This window comes from Toxotes jaculatrix, chromosome 20, assembly GCF_017976425.1.
Source record: "Toxotes jaculatrix isolate fToxJac2 chromosome 20, fToxJac2.pri, whole genome shotgun sequence".
In the NCBI taxonomy this organism is placed as follows: Eukaryota; Metazoa; Chordata; class Actinopteri; family Toxotidae; genus Toxotes; species Toxotes jaculatrix.
This window is the reverse complement of record NC_054413.1, coordinates 11,746,004-11,761,972: the sequence shown is the minus strand read 5'-3', so window position 1 is coordinate 11,761,972 and position 15,969 is coordinate 11,746,004. Positions and strand designations below refer to the sequence as shown.

The 15,969-nt window shown below is 39.0% G+C and overlaps 2 protein-coding genes across 9 annotated transcripts in view; one reads left to right on the top strand and one right to left on the bottom strand.

The window, feature by feature from the left end:
* Positions 1 to 189: 189 nt before the first annotated feature.
* On the bottom strand, positions 190 to 12,766 carry pign (phosphatidylinositol glycan anchor biosynthesis, class N). 3 transcript variants are annotated; one of them, XM_041066174.1, is made up of 29 exons: positions 12,467 to 12,766; positions 11,761 to 12,012; positions 11,443 to 11,564; positions 11,189 to 11,287; positions 10,902 to 11,008; positions 10,182 to 10,306; positions 9,956 to 10,086; positions 9,676 to 9,795; positions 9,420 to 9,460; positions 9,215 to 9,274; positions 8,872 to 8,964; positions 8,649 to 8,704; positions 8,218 to 8,296; positions 7,714 to 7,896; positions 7,397 to 7,536; positions 6,902 to 7,001; positions 6,639 to 6,731; positions 5,794 to 5,885; positions 5,039 to 5,144; positions 4,847 to 4,955; positions 4,503 to 4,605; positions 4,286 to 4,388; positions 3,662 to 3,748; positions 3,463 to 3,518; positions 2,887 to 2,962; positions 2,487 to 2,560; positions 2,254 to 2,296; positions 2,069 to 2,121; positions 190 to 1,982 (listed from the first exon to the last, which is right to left on the bottom strand). In XM_041066174.1, exons 2-29 carry the CDS (start codon positions 11,985 to 11,987, stop codon positions 1,859 to 1,861), a joined length of 2,802 nt encoding a protein of 933 aa, XP_040922108.1. In that variant the 5' UTR covers positions 11,988 to 12,012; positions 12,467 to 12,766; the 3' UTR covers positions 190 to 1,858. The 3 variants fall into 3 exon arrangements, with proteins under 3 accessions (XP_040922108.1, XP_040922107.1, XP_040922109.1); XM_041066173.1 differs by having other exon boundaries at positions 191 to 1,982; positions 11,761 to 12,068; XM_041066175.1 differs by having other exon boundaries at positions 191 to 1,982; positions 11,761 to 11,876.
* A 393-nt stretch (positions 12,767 to 13,159) lies between these two features.
* Positions 13,160 to 15,969, top strand: part of relch (RAB11 binding and LisH domain, coiled-coil and HEAT repeat containing) — a 33,074-nt gene continuing 30,264 nt past the window's right edge. For 2 of the 6 annotated variants that reach the window (XR_005896545.1, XM_041065808.1), the window contains exon 1: positions 13,160 to 13,695. Coding sequence is in view for 5 of the 6 variants with exons in the window: in XM_041065808.1 (XP_040921742.1) it covers positions 13,242 to 13,695 (454 nt within the window). In the remaining variant the exon portion in view is untranslated. The remainder of the gene's footprint in view (positions 13,696 to 15,969) is intronic. The other 4 variants (XM_041065807.1, XM_041065805.1, XM_041065806.1 and 1 more) reach the window with 2 other exon arrangements.

Below are 15,969 nucleotides of genomic sequence, written 5' to 3'. Positions count from 1 at the left end.
GATGCAGATACACTGCCAACACATACAGCCTCATCTGCATTATAATTAAAAAAACAAACAAGACGGTTAGCTTTTAACCAGAGTAACCAGGTTCATTTAACTTATTTATCTCATCTCGTGAAAAAAAAGTCAATAAGTCAATAATATTCTGCAAAAGACAGATTTTACTTGTGATCAGGGTTGAGCTGCAGATCAAATCTTACGTAAATATTAATCATAAATTACTGTCTCAAGATCGATGATACTGATAGATAAATATGGAAAATGCAATTATCTACACTATATCTATTCCATTATTTTAGTCAAAGTACAAATAACTTATAAATTATTATAAAGTTCAAAAGAAAGGAAATGATGGAGGAAGTGGTGGCACTAGCTGTTGTTACTGACAGATGTGTTAAACCCCATGAACATCTCAGTAAGCATTAAGTGCAACTCCAGCTAGCACTCACACAAAGGGGTGACTATACTGACTGTACTGTACTGTATCTGAAAAATTAAAGACATAAGAATTACTTATTGGCATATTCAGAAAACACCCTCCTGCCTAACTTCCTGACAGGGAAGTAGAGCAATCAAATTTGGCCTGGACTGTGTCTAATGCAACATGGCTCCGCATGGTAAGGAATTACCTGAGCCAAGATTAAACTTTTCCAACGAACATGAAAAGAAGCCTGATGCATATTGGCAGTAGATTCTTTGGTGAAACCTAAATGACTTTTGTTGTATAGATCAGATGTGCTTCATCTTGTTTGGTGTGGACCTTCCCAGGGTTACCACAGTGTAACATGGCTGTTTGAGTGTGCTGATATGGGGCTGCATGGATGTAGTCCCTGGTGGGGAGATGACACTTATAGATGGCACTATGACTGCGAGTTTGTATAGCCAAATACCAAGTGAAAAGATGACTCCCGGTCTCAAGAAGCTTGAAGGAAGGAGAGGAATTTTCCAATATGGCAATGATCCCAAACACACTGCAAAAAAATCTCAGTTTTATTTAATAACCAACGCCTTTTTATGAACATTCCTGTTTCCATTCCAGTCTGTTAGTTTTATTGGTTCATACCTAGTCACAATAACTTAAAATAACATCGCTTTTTTGTTTAAACAAGGATATGTTTTAGGCAGCTTTACAGGAAACAATGTTACATACTTCAAGAGTTATCAAGTTACCCTTCTTTGGTGGATCATAAATCAGCACCCCTGGCAAAGACATAATTCACAGTCAAATATTCAAGTAGTCTTAGTCAGTTCATCAATGATTAATGCAAAAACAATGTGCTTGAAACACAGTGTACAAAAGAATAGAGTTCAAACAGTACTGTGCAAAAATTGTAGACCACTCTGCAAAATGCTCTATTAAAACCATCTAACTAAGCAATAAGAGTTGATTACTTTAAAATGATGTGTTACTTGAAATCACATTGTAACACTGAGTAAAAACATGCAACTGCTAATGCCGGGAATACAACGACTTTTAAGAAGAACTCAGGGTGTTCAACTGAGAAGTAGGTTTCTGTGCAAAACCGTCATGTCATTTTCACAGGCAGTCATGTGGTACACTCAAGCAGTTTCTCCGAAGAAAATTTAAAACATCTAACTAATAAGGAGGGGATTTCCAACTTTTCCACTCAATTTAGCAAAGCAGTGTAAGAGTTTTGCACAGTACCAAATAGTAAACTTAAGAGAATTTAGAGTCCTAAAACAATATCCCATATTTTACATAAATAAAATCTAGTTTAATATAACAAATGCTAAATGAAAAGTATCTAAAAGAAAAAGAAAAAAAAGTCAAATACTAAATATTTGGTTTAACCAGCAGGTCTGCATATAAATGTGCACACAAGCACGTGTTTATTTAGGGGAAGTGCAACTTGGGTCCCCTCCACAGAATAAGTCTTTGTGAGGTGAGTATGTGTGTGATCACACTTAGCAACATCAGGAAGATGGTCATCGACATAACGATCACATAGTGGCTAATGCTGCAAGAGAAAAAAAGAAATATGTTTAATGTGTTTATGTGGGAGTTTGTATCAGTTTTTAATTTGTTATTAATTTGGAAACTTACCTTGTACCAATGTCCAACCAGCTGCCGTAGTCCTGCACCAGGAAGAAAAAGTGCTGAGGAAAGGAAGAGTGAGTTAAAGGCCATTTTTCTCTGAGGTTCACATTTAGTCTGTTTCACAGAAAAAGGCAGGCATCTTTAATCCAACTTTCAAACAGCGTCTTGAAAACGGATAAGAAAGGCCTTACCAGAGCCATCAGGTCAGAGATGACGAGGACTATGAGGAACAAACTAGAAAAGAGGAATAAAAGATGAAGGGAAGCAATAAGAGCAAGTAACAAGTTGTAATCAATATCCACACAAACACATTTACTTAATGCAAACCACAGAAGCTGCTATAGTATACACTGTGTAAAGTGTAAAGTCAAAACACATCATTCTGTTGGGAAGTGTGTGATTAAAGGCCGCAGTCAGAGGTTACCTTCTTGATGAAAGCTGCGTTGCGACTTGGATGGTCTCAAATGTACACATTACTATTATGAATGGAATGATAACCTGGATGAATAAAAGACAAATTACGGAAATTTCATTAAAGAGTCCAGATGTTAGCAGCATCATTCAATTAAGAATGATGCTGCTACCATTTTATTTGTCACACATCACAAATTTGGTAGCGATACACAAATGGGGAATGCAAAGAATTTGCGCAAGGCAAGAGAGTCAATATAAGACGAAGGTTAAATATATATTTAAGAATAAATATACTATGACAAGGCACAGCCTGCAAGACTAACTCTCTGGGGAACTGAAAGAAAGCTTGATGATAGGAAATGTGCAGCTACACAGCTGTTAATATAAAAAGAAAGTTTATCATTTGGTACCTTCCACATCATAAGCCCTCCCATGATGAAGGGGTTGAAGACAGTCAGGAAACAATAAACCGACGCAGGGTCAAAACTAGGTTAGCAGAGAAAGAAACAGATGAAGTGACTACAGACAGCTCTACCTAAAATACCAGAGTAATTCTAGAGTTACTACAATCTTTAATCATTCAGAGGACAAAGCTCTGTTCCAGGGATAGATATCTTGATGATCTGGTAGAGTCTTACAGTACAGGCTGACATACTGTAATGTGGCGTATGTCGTAAACAACCTCAGTTAAAGTACATAGGCGACACAAAAGACTAGCTGGTTTAAACAATGCAAATAAAAAGCCCAGACATTATGAGTCAGTTGTGGATTTTTACAGATCACTTATTTCCTTCCTGTATTAAAATGATGCATTGCTGATACTTTAAAAAGCACACATCATCAGTGAGACTCATTCCGGACATTCACTTCACCCATGCTGAACCGTGTGCAGCCACATACCCCCACACACCCCCACACCACTTCCTCCTAGGTACCACACACAAACAAACACAACTATATATGTGTAAATACAAATACTTATATACCTGTTAATGGAAGCTATGTTCCCTGTGCCGAAGAAAGCTGTTATTATAAAAAATACCTGAAGAAAATGTATGGTTAAGGAAAGAGCTCAAGCAATGTTAATTTAATCAGTTCACTGTTTGTAATTATGCACTTCAAGCTTCAAATAATTTTACCTTACATCTAATCTAATCTGATCACAAGTACACTATCCGTGGATACAAAAAAATAAGATCTCCTGATGTCATCCAACTTCAGTTGTCGGATCTTGGCAATGTCAATGTTTGCAGAGAAATCGATAGTGGAGAGCTGAAAGAAAAAAACAGAAACACACACACACGTACAGACATACCCAAGCACACAGTAATGATCTGAGACCTTACGTACATCGTGTAGAGCTTTGTGTAAACCTGCTTCACACATTACAGTATGTCATTTTGAGCAAGGATTTCCTTTGTAGTGGATAGTAAATAAATTGTAACACTGCAATGCTGAAGACCAGTAATACAGGTTCTAGAAATGAATATTGATTTAAAATCTATACAAAATACATGACAATATTGCTGTTGTATACAGCTGATAACACTGACCAACTTGGATCACTGGTTGTTGCAGCAGTTTTCCATTTAAAAAAAAGAATAAAAGTACAAAACTCTGTTTATATACTTAAATGCTTAAACTCTGTTTGTAAAAGAGCAATAGGTGACTTAAATATGGTGCAAGCCTCCCGGGACTAGTTACTTCTGACTATTCAAATTTGCAACCCCTCTTCTCATGTAGATCATGTTGCTCTAACAAATTTTCCAAGTAAACATAAACAAGGAAACATAAACATAATGATGCTACCTCTTGCCTGCCAGAGACACCCTGAGCAAGCATAGCCTCCTGTTCAATGTTGATCCACACAAACATCAACCAAGATAACACAGGAAGGAACAAGGCCTCTGACCTGGGATGGGAAAGAGGACACACATATTAGAAATTTGATTATTTTTCGCTAAAACTTTAAAACATGATTTGATTGTGTTTTTGCAGATGCATAATGTGTAATGCCATGTCTTACCCAGTGCTGAGCAGTAGGTATGTGGCCATGAGAGAGAGGAATATGCTGAGGAGTCGATGGAAAAGACGCGTAGAGCTCAACAACGGGACCAGCATAGAAGATCCTGAGAAAAGAGAAGAGAGAGAAAATGTGTAAATGTGTACTGGATCTGCAAATATAGGATTTGTCATTTTAACTGACTATAATCATTTGATTTATATCTTAAATATCTGATATATATATATATATTTAAAAACTGCACATAAGTAATATATAGATATGACAAATGTGATTATATTTGATACAATCTCTCCAGGAAAAAAAGTTAAATCTCATGTATCTTGTGTTCACTCTCACCCGCCTACCTAATGTGGTCCAGCTGATGACCTGATTAAGAAGTGGCAGGCCCTGTTTCTGCCGCAGACTGGAGTGCGTGAGGGATGGCACGTATGCACACACTGCCACATGGAGCATCTGTTGAATTTGACAGGTTATAATTTATTTTTAGAAAACTCAGTAACACAATCACACGCAGCGTGGCATGATTCTGCAGTTACCTGGGTAACAAACTGCTGTCTGTCACTACGGTGCAGCGGTGCTCTCTGTCCTGATGACCAGAGGTAACAGACTGAAGTGAAGAGAGCGAGTACACCTGCACAGGTACTGTGCAAAAACCAAAAAATATATATACATATGTTAGAGAAAAAATGTGGTGAATACAGTATCGTGGCTTTTTCAGTACATTTTAAGTGGGATTACACCGATTTTACATATCATATTCAGGGTGCTTGTTATAGGAAGCCCTGTTTAGCTTGTCAAAATAGTTGTATGATTGCTTCTGTGGTTCTGAATAAAGTTTTGTTTTTGTGTTTTCAAACCGGTTCCATTTTACTGTCATGATTTGGTCATATCCTGTTATCAATTTACAAAATTTATAATGAAAGCAAATTCTGGTTTAAAGGTGGCAAAATGAGTTATTGAGGTTCTAACAAAACAAGCTAAACTAAACTAAACTAAACTAAACTAAACTAAACTAAACTAAGCTAAACTAAACTATATGTGATTTTGCATACATTTGCTACATTTTGATATACATATATTTATGTGGGGGAAATATTTAGATTAACAGTGGTATTGATTCCAAACATATTCCCTTCTCCGTATTCAACAACACAAATTTCGCCACGCTGTGATGACATTTAGTATTTCTTAAGTGCAGAGAAATGCAATCTTTCCTTGTAATGGACTGACATGAACCTTTAAAATTTTGCAACCTTTCAGATAAATGTACGCAAATAGAGGAAGCACTCACACCAGATGTATGTTGGGCTCTCTACCCACAACAGGCATCAGAGGGAAAAGAGCCAAAAACAGACAGCTCAGGAACCAGCTCACTGAGCGGAACTACACAAGGACAGAGACAGTAATTTCTTATAGTTAGAGGCTGTATGTCAATTCATAATTTAACAAGCCGAGTAGACTGATGATATACAAGTGCAAGGGATGTCATAACATGAGCAAGTTCCCCACAAACCGCTTTGTTTCATTAATTTTTGTGCATTGCTTAACAATTTCAAAAAACTATTTTATTTATGTAATTGTGGTGATAAACCTTTTTGCACTTAAAAGTTAACAGTTAAAGACCAAGGACTCTATGTAAATGCAGAGGACTGTTTTAGAATGAATGAAATCACAAATCAAATGATTACAAATGTTATCAGGATGGTGTGTGTAAAAAACCTAAAATGCAGAAACAAATCTATTCAATCTATTTGATTGTTTTTATTCTGTTATCTATTAAGTAAGGTTATTTTGCATTTGTGTCCGGTAGACTCAGATTTTGTCACTTCCCTTTTTAATTACTGATAAAGGTGATTGGTTTAAAGATAATTTTTCCATGATGTGGCTAAAAATCCATCAGTCAAGAGTTATGTAATTAGGAAACTGTGCTACTGTGTTTCCTTTACAGGAAACTCCATCACCTATTCACTCATTTCCTGGAGACATTATTTTCTGTCCCCGTTTTCAGTTATGGAAATCAAAATATTTGATTACCATGACCTTTCCTGGTGTATGTGTATTTGTCAAGTTTTGATTTCTCAAATGTGCGTATTATTCTTCTTTAACAGTGGGAGCCATGATCTGCGACATAGTTACCTTGGCCTTGCCAAACAGTCCTGACAGGAAGGGCCAAAGAGAGAGGACAGCCAGGCCCACAGTCAGCACGGCACGATAGAAGAAACTCACCACCTGGGGGCAGCAAAGGTAAACTGCTGTCATCCACAGGAAACAATGACCTCATACTACACAATTTGTGACTTGGTGTACTGTATTTGGAGGTCAACTAAAGGCTTATGAGTAATGCTGTATAGCAGAAATATGCCTCTAACTGTACATTACAAGACATTAAAGACACCTACCAATAGCTCGATACCAAATGTCACCAGCATGAAATAGCCAAAACATTTCCACAGTGGAAGAGAGGGAGCGGACTGAATCAAATCTGTCAGAGTTCCAGACCTAAAATGGATTATTAATGGGATTATTTTTCTTGTTAAAAAAATGAAGAAAAAAGAAAGACTGCAAAGACAGCCTTTTTATCAATTTACAGAGGAGGAACATGAATAGATGCAACACCACTTCAAAGAATGTAATTAACACCTCACTACAGCAGTGCTAGACATGCATGAACAAGTGTGTGTGATAAATTAGAGCCACCAAAAAAGTGCTATCTCCATTAATTGTTATCTCTACACAATCATGTTTATATTTGCTGACATCCTGTGTCCGAGAGTGGTGAGAACAGCACACAGGCACTATGCATGTGTAAAATTGTGTGTGTGTATACATATTTGTATAAAATATAGGTGTGTTTTTATTTATTTCCCATTTTCTCAAATATGTGTATTACTCACTCTTTAAGAACAGAGTACCATATAGGGACAGGCAACAGGCAGTAAATATAGTAGGTAACAGGGCTTCTTTGGATGAGCAGGAACACAGTGATTACAACTGCCACACACATGCACAGCCTCGCCAGAGTATGGCTGGGAATCTGCAAATGCACACACACACACACACACACACACGTAACTTAATTAAGAAATTAGATTTTCATACACTTGTTTTGGTGTAAGGAATCGTAAAAGTCAAAGAAAGAGGCATTTTCTTATCCTATGCTCTTATGCTCTTATCTTATCTTATCTTATCTTATTATATTGTATGCCCTTACCTGTTTGAGGAGACTGGGATGTCTGTTGAGGCTGGCATGAGTCTTCAGTATGACTAAGACAACATATGAGGTCCAGCCTACAAATCCCAGAACCACACTGCAACCCAGGAAGAACCTGTCATAGGTATGGTAGTAAACCAGGCCCTCCAGGGAGTGGGAAATCAGAGACTGGCACAGGGAGATCTGATAGGAGACAGACGAGGGGATATGAAAGGCAGTGCTTTAGCAAAAGTGTGGAGAAAATGGAAAGAGGATTATTCAGAAAGCAATGTAAAGTAACAAAACAACAAACATATAGGTTTGTTAATGTAGACTGCATTTACCATAGTTTAGCTGGTGTCAGGCATAACAATGTCAAACATTTTTTTGTAAACAGCAGGTTCAAACATCAGCTTAAGACATAAAAATACACAAAATAAATCTATATCTCGAATTTAATTCCCTTGTACAGCTGTTAATTTGCCTACATTATAAGCTGCTGACTGTCTTTTCCCTGATACTCACAGCATCCTCATACTTCTCCAGCTGAATCAGTATTCTGGCCTTGTGGATGAATTCTGCTTGCTTTGACTCAGTCAGTTGTCTGGGAAAACAAAGAGGTGAAGCAATGAAGACAGAGTGCTTAAAACTGAATTTAAATGTGGTGTTAAAGGTGATGACTAGATAAAGTGCGCTTCACTTGTCTTCATACTTTCACAACCACAAAAGATAAAAAATGCCTTGACCTGCTAAATATAACAATTCATAACTGCCATCCGGTTAATGATCTTACTAAATGCTTTTTAATCTACTCTAACCAGACTAAATACACTAATCACATGATATGAAAGGAGCCTGAAATGAGCCCTTAGTAAATATGTTGTGATGAAAAGTGAATTCACGTTATTAATGCACTTGCTGTTAGTACTAGTCACTAATTCACTAATTGTACTTACTGGTATGGGGTGAACAGAAAAGACAACGTTGTCTCCTTTTTCTGGGTCATTTTCATCTACAAAAAATATGTATATGTCTCAGACACCATAGATTTAAATAACTGAATTAGTGTATTACTCGCCATATGCATCAGAGCAGTTGATAACTTAAAATAACATTGTGTAGCTACAAATAGGCACTGACCAACATGTCAGTAATAGCACGAGGTGCATGCTGTCATACCTTGAACTGCTCTAGTACTTGAACAGCATTAGTGTACATGCTCTCCGCCTTGAACAGGTCAGTGTTGTTAAGGTAGGGTAGAGGTAATACACCCTAAAGAGACACATATACACATAGATATGAACATAAAACATCCATAAAAAACTAATTAGCAATATTTAGAGAAAACAATGAAAATTGACAAATGTAAACTCAAAATGTCTTAACTCACTGATTTTCAACACCTACCAAAATGTACTTCCAAAATCTATTTTTGACAACTCTGAACAGTTTCATAAAACTTAATGAAGTTAAATAAATAAATAGAATACTTCATTTGTCTAGTTCTTATTTCTGAACTTACAACTGAGTTGACAGGAATGGGCACACCGATGAGAGAAGCCATGAGGGGAGCAATGTCAGCCTGCAGACAACAATAATGACTTCATGAATTTCACTTTTACTACCTGTTGTTGTGTTACATCACTGCTTTCATACGCTATGTAAATTTAGAAACACTGATGATTAATGAATCAGTGAGCTCATACTGCCAGGACCATGGGTCTCACCTGACTGACATCAACCCTACGGAAGTGCTCCAGTTTCCAATCTGAGACAAACAGTACGAAAGAACGTAGACCCAATAAAGCATGTGGCATAAAAAATTTAAAGGACAACTTTCTTGTTTTTTCATTAAAACAAAATAAAATACAAAATGTCACTGTCTTATATAGTACACAAAAACAATAGTTTAGTGGGGTGTAGGAGACAAGTCTGGGTTCTAGGGAGGAGTTTAAAAACCTGCTAAGTGCATGAGTTTAGCACCTTGTAGGTATCCATCATTGTACGGTTGCGGTTCAGTGACTCTCTGGGCACTGTTAACTCCAGCTCCCCACACCACTAATGGGGTGAGTGTCTCAGAGGGATGGCCTGCCCCGTGAGAACCTGGAGACGTATGCAAGAACACATGCGCAAATGGAAACATCTACACACTTCAACAAATTCTATAAAGAATCCAATCAATTCACACGCTGATTACTAGATTGTTTTTGTACTTTCTACTTACAGACAGTAAAAACACATCCATGAAAAACAAGAGTCTTACCCCAGTTTGTCATGCCATGATCAGAGGTGAACACATAGGCTGTTCTGCCATCATAACCAAAGAAGTCTTCTACTAGAGACACCAGCTCAGCTACGCCAGTGTCTACTAGACCAATATTGTCAAGGTACTCCCTAATTAAACAAATACACAATATGTTAATTTAATTTTATGTTACGCAGAGTGCAATCACATTTAATGGAAATGGCAACAAGAAATCTTATCTTACTGTGACAGCGGTCTGTGAGCATGTCCATTTGTGTCGATGCCCAGCAGGTGCAGGAAGAAAACATTCTTATCTTCGAGCAGACTAGCCCTCAGACTTGAGTTAGACTTTGCTGACTGAAAGAATGACTGTCACAAAAAGAAAAATGATTGGATAATAATTGGATTTATTCAAGGAAGCAATAATTAAACCCTCACTGATTGTACCAAATAAGTCTGGCACCATTGTACAGCCCATTTTTTCTAATAAAGCTTATAGCAGCTGGACTATAATCTACTCCGAGTGTCTTAACATCTTCTGAAAATGTGTTATTTGACCATAAATAACATAAACATGACACTGGAAAAAAAGCAACCTGCCAACCTTGCTGCATCAAGTGACAATGAAGATAAAAGTGGAAAATGAATTTAACACAGGGAAGTACTGGCTTAGTTTCTGTAAAAGTTACCAACTCGTATTTTCAGTAGGAGGTGAAAGGAAGAAGACTCTGTCTGTTTGTGTTAAATAAGGACACTGAACAAGGAATGTAGGTTGAAGTAAATTCAATTCACAGCGTGTTCCAGCTTTTGTGTCTCAGATTGCTTTCTTTCCTTCACAGAAGTGTTTAATCCAGAACCAATGCAAGCATAACGACAACGATTTCTAAACAAAAATATGCAAAAAAAATTGAACTTAATAAATCAGTTTTAATGATGATTATCATTAGTACTTCTACTACCATACTTTGAATTGAGTGAACACCCAGCTGTCCAGCCTGGAGGCATCGGTGGAGGCAAAGTCCTCCTCCACTGCTGGGTATGTGTAGGTGTACACATGGTCTCCACTAGCACCTGGAAGATGTAAGTGCAAATTTACTAGGATTTTTAAAAGAGATGTTCAACAATATCAAAAAAGCCTATGTAGTAATATGAATTTTTTTAAAAAGTCAAGATAAAATTCAGACTTCATCTGTGGCCTCTCATGTATATTGATTAGGCTTCGAGTGTGTGTGCATGTGTGTGCTTGTGTACCTTTGGCAAACATAGGCAGAATATCAGGGCTGCCCCAGCACCAGGTGTGTCTGCTCTCATTAAACACTGAATCAAACTCTACGGGATTCTCCTTCCAGCCTGAAAACACACAAACAAAAAGGTCAATGCACTTGCATTCACAAACAGGCACAAGAGTAGTCGCACACACAGACACATACAATGTGTGAGCAAAACGCTCCCTTTAATCTTTTACAAAGACTTTTCTGTTATTGGACTCACAAATGCACACCTACCCTTAGCAACAGCACTAACATCCTCATAGAAACCAGCGATGAGAGCAACGTGACCAGGCCGAGACTCAGTGGGCACGCGTGTGTGTGACACACCCCAGGTGCCCCTCTCCTCTATCATATTCCTGATATTGGGAAACACAGACAGACGTGCATAGCCAAACACCAGTTACTCAGGAGTTATGAAGAAATTAAGAGAAAAGACCCAGTATGATAGCAACACACAAAAAAACACTCATCGCAAATACATAGTGCTTCCAGCACTGGACTAATTAATACACACCCAAACACACCACACTCAATCTGAAACAGTTTCCCAACCTCAGGTATGGTGCCCTGGATGAGCCATCAGGGAGTAAGGTGAAGAGACTGTCAGCCCTGAGGCCATCAGCCACCACTAAAACCAGTCTGGAGGCAGGGGGTGCCAGCAATATAGCCTGGGGTGCCATGCCATGGACCAGGGGAGAGGTGAAGTAGATGTCAAAAATAGAAAGGAAGAAGACCACGTGGACTGTCAGTCCAACCAGGAAGAAGGTGATCATCCTCATTTTGAGTGTCAAAACCACACTGGGCCTGCAGAACAACCGGGTTTGGCTTAGATGAGACAGAGGAAGGAGATCCAGATGTGTCTGGAGGTGAAACAAGTTGAGAACAAGAAGACAGACATAAAAACAGAATAGAAATGAATGATGCAAAATTGAACAAACATAAAGTTAGACAGTTTAACTTTATATTTAGGATAAAGAGGTTAGTTCAAAGAGAGAAGGAGGTATTAGAAAGGTTTAGCATAATATAGACTGGTTAAGCCAAAGTGTATGCCAAGTAAAGGCTGCTTAAGGGCCGAAATAATCCTTCTGTCACCATATGCCATTAGCCAATGTACAAAAATAATGACTTTAATAGTTATTTCGGTACATTTAAATGGTAATGATTTGCGCCAGCATACTAAGTCATTAAATCTGTTCAGAGGAGATTGACTCAGAAAACGAGTTGCATCTTTAGGCCATATAAAAAAAAGAAGTCTTACCTGTATATAACGTCATCGGAATCCGACCAGAAAACCGGGGGGCACTGCCTCGTTGATGAATGAATGGGAAAGCAGAACTATCTACTACCATTTCACAAATTCACCTGTTAGGCACATTGATTTAGCTTCCATTTATCTTCGTAACAGGCAAATTATATATACAAAGAACCCGAGAGATTAAGGCTTTGTTGTACGAAACAAGATCAACGTAATCTTTACGTGCGTGCTTTTACGAAACCAACTGTCCCTCTTTTAAGAAGATTAGTTCAAGAAATTAAGGTACCATGAGCATTCACTTCCTTGTTGTGACATTGACGTTTGACGTGTGTGCTTTGCAGCTGCATTATGGGTACTGTAGTACAACATTTATTTCCCAGCGAGCTTCATTTTAAAATTGACTTCACTTAAATCGTTTTTGATTTGAGTTTTACTATGTAATTATTTGCGTTACACTGCAGTTTCACAGGAATTTGTTCTTTTCACAGCTTGTGGTTCACTGGCAACACATTAGCTAGCATAGGCATAAGCTATGTGTTGTCAAATGTACCCTGCCCAGTTTTCCTTTCTGTATTCAGTATCCAATCATTTTCTAGTATCCCATAAAAGAGGCGGGCATTTGGGAAACGTTCCTAAAACTTGGCCAATCGTAGCTTTGCATTCTTTCCTCTTGTCAAAGCTACCTACCAAACCTTGGCTAGCTTACTATCTATTCAGGAAGAGGTGGTTTTGATTAGCCTAGCTGGCTTAGATTGCTAGAAATCTTTATAGTGCAAAAATGGCGTCGGTTAACCCATTTAATCTCAGTGATTCCGAGGAAGAGGCTGAACGGCGCCCTAATGAAACAGTTGACACAGAGAGAAGCCCGAGTGACGGGGCGCCAGGGCCACCGCCAGGCAATCCTTTCTCCCCGCCTGCGGACGCGGAACCTCCGACGCTCCTGCTGTCTAGCAACCGGACGAGCCCCAGCGGTGAGGGCATCTCCTTCTCGGCCGCAGCCACCTCCGCTATGGCAGGCAGCGCCGAGACACGGGTATCAGTGGATGTCATTGCTGCTCAGCTATTACGGGACCAATACATCCTCACGGCCCTAGAGTTTCACACCGAACTGTTGGAAGCAGGCAGAGAGCTCCCGAGGCTGAGGGATTATTTCTCCAACCCTGGCAACTTCGAGCGACAGAGCGGTACTCCGCCTGCCAAAGACCAGGTCCTCGGACCTGGAGGACCACTGAGTAAGTAGCTGCTCCCATGGCTAGCCACGTAGCGTTAGCTTTTAGCTATCACTGTCATTAATGCTGCATTACGCCAAGTGAGCACACCAGCTAGCTAACATTAGCTTGGATTTGGAAACCAATTGATCAGGAGATATCCGCTTGCTGCACCTGCCCTCCCAGTATAGAGCCGACAGCCAACAAGCGGGTTTTGTGGGTCAGCTGTACTGGCTGACACACAGACTAAAGCATCACAGAAATGTGATCAGGCTATACCACAGTATTTAGCTGCTGACAAGAGATGTGCTGTGGAGATGGGTACTATGACAGGCCTGTCATTCTAGTGCAGTTAAGCCCTGTTGGAAAATATATTTTTCCCTTATCTGTAGGTCACATAGAGGTCAGAGGTCAGGATCAGCTACAGAAGAGGACAAAGAGAAGCAAGAGAAAAAAGGCTTTTATAATGTGCATTGCATTTTCAATATTCTATTTAGCTGTCAAGCCAATAAAGCAATTTTGAATTTGAAGGGAAGGCTATAGTTGGTAGGAATTTAATGTTTTGCTAAAGAAAATACGGCAGGACATTACATGCCTTGAACTGAGTTTGAACCAACATCATCTGGCTTAGGAAGACAGTGCCTTGTTTGCTGTTTTGTTGCTTTGTACCAAGTGTTTTGACCACGCCAGGGAAACAAGACTTTGTTTTGGGTTGCTGGTCATCCACTTACAGTGTTGCCTTTATGGAGTAGCCTGCAGTATTATACGGTGGCTGGACCCATAAACAAACATGCCATGCAAATGGTAACTATGGTGATAGCCCAAGCCTCAAATAAATAAAGCCTGCCATAGAGCAGCAGGAGTAGTAGTACCAATATCTACAACTCTGATGTGACAAAGCACGGGAGTGACTTGTGGCCCCATTTCACCCATTTGAGGTGAGTGGAGCAAATCTATTCACACTTAACACAGACCTGCAGGATAAGGCACTATAAAGCTCCCTCTGGTCTGAAAGTAGCAAATTGGCTACACTGAAATAGAGCTAAAATAGAAATAAAATACACCATGAGGATATTGTACCGTGGAGGATGGAGCTTCCAAAAGCCTTGTATAAGGTTTAGAGGATTGTATCCAAATTGAAAGTGACAAAGTTTGCGCTGACTGCACATTTTTAAAAACTGCATCCTCTTAATGACTCTTCAATTTTAATGGAAATGAGTCAGCTTGACATTCTCCACTGAAGCGATTGGATCTGGCTTGTCAAAGATATATATCTATAGATCCAGGAGAGAAAGGATTGGAAGTTAGTAACCCTGGGTGGATGGTGACACATCCACCCTATCTTTAAAACAGTCTGAGACACATGAGCGGAAAGCGCTTTAGTCTATGAATTTTCCTTTCCTTTAACCTGCCACTGAAAACCTGAAAAAAGGCCATTCAAATTAAGGAAATAAATATTACTTTCTGTTTGTGTCAAATCTGACAGTGGTATGTACTCTTAGAATCAGGGCAGAGTGAACTGGAAATGTTTCTTGGCACAGTTTTTAGTAGATGTGCAGGTCATACATTTGAGGACTTCTTCCTCAGCAATTCCCATCAAATCAGTGTTTTAGTTTATGAATGAATGGCTCAGGGAATTTACAGTATGTCGTGACAGTGGCACTGCAGTTGTAAATTTCTGGGGGATTTTTTGTTCCAACCTGAGCAACAAGTCTAGATGATGAATTTTCACTGTATAAACATCTGGCAGTTTACCAACTGAGAGAAGCATTTAAATAAATTCTGAAGAATGAGAGAATGTGGTTTTGTAACCAGAGGATTTCTCTTCCTTCAGGTGCAGTAGCCATGGACAATGACCTGATATCTCAGGAGACTGTTGTATAGTCCTAAGTGAGGGTCAAGGCAACTGGCCTCAGGCTAGTTTCAGCAGATAGCAGCCAGTCAGATTCACTGCATCTGTTGTCTGTCAGTATAAAACCCCACCCTGTAGAATTAAATACAATACACTGACTTTATATATGACTACAGCAGCAGCAGTGATGTTCTAAGGTGGTTGCGTTATCATACAAACTCCAAAAAGGTTGGAACAAGGGAACAGAATAAATGTTTAATGAGGGCGTCATCAAAAGTCATGACAGGACTTGACAGCTCTCCTGTTGTGAGGCAGACAGGAAGGTCACGGAGAAAACAGAATCACGGTCTCATTAGCTGTTGATGACATCAGAGGTTCATAAAAATATTAAATCCTGGACGGCGCTGCAAAGTCAAATCTACCATATGCAGACAGAAATAAATGAA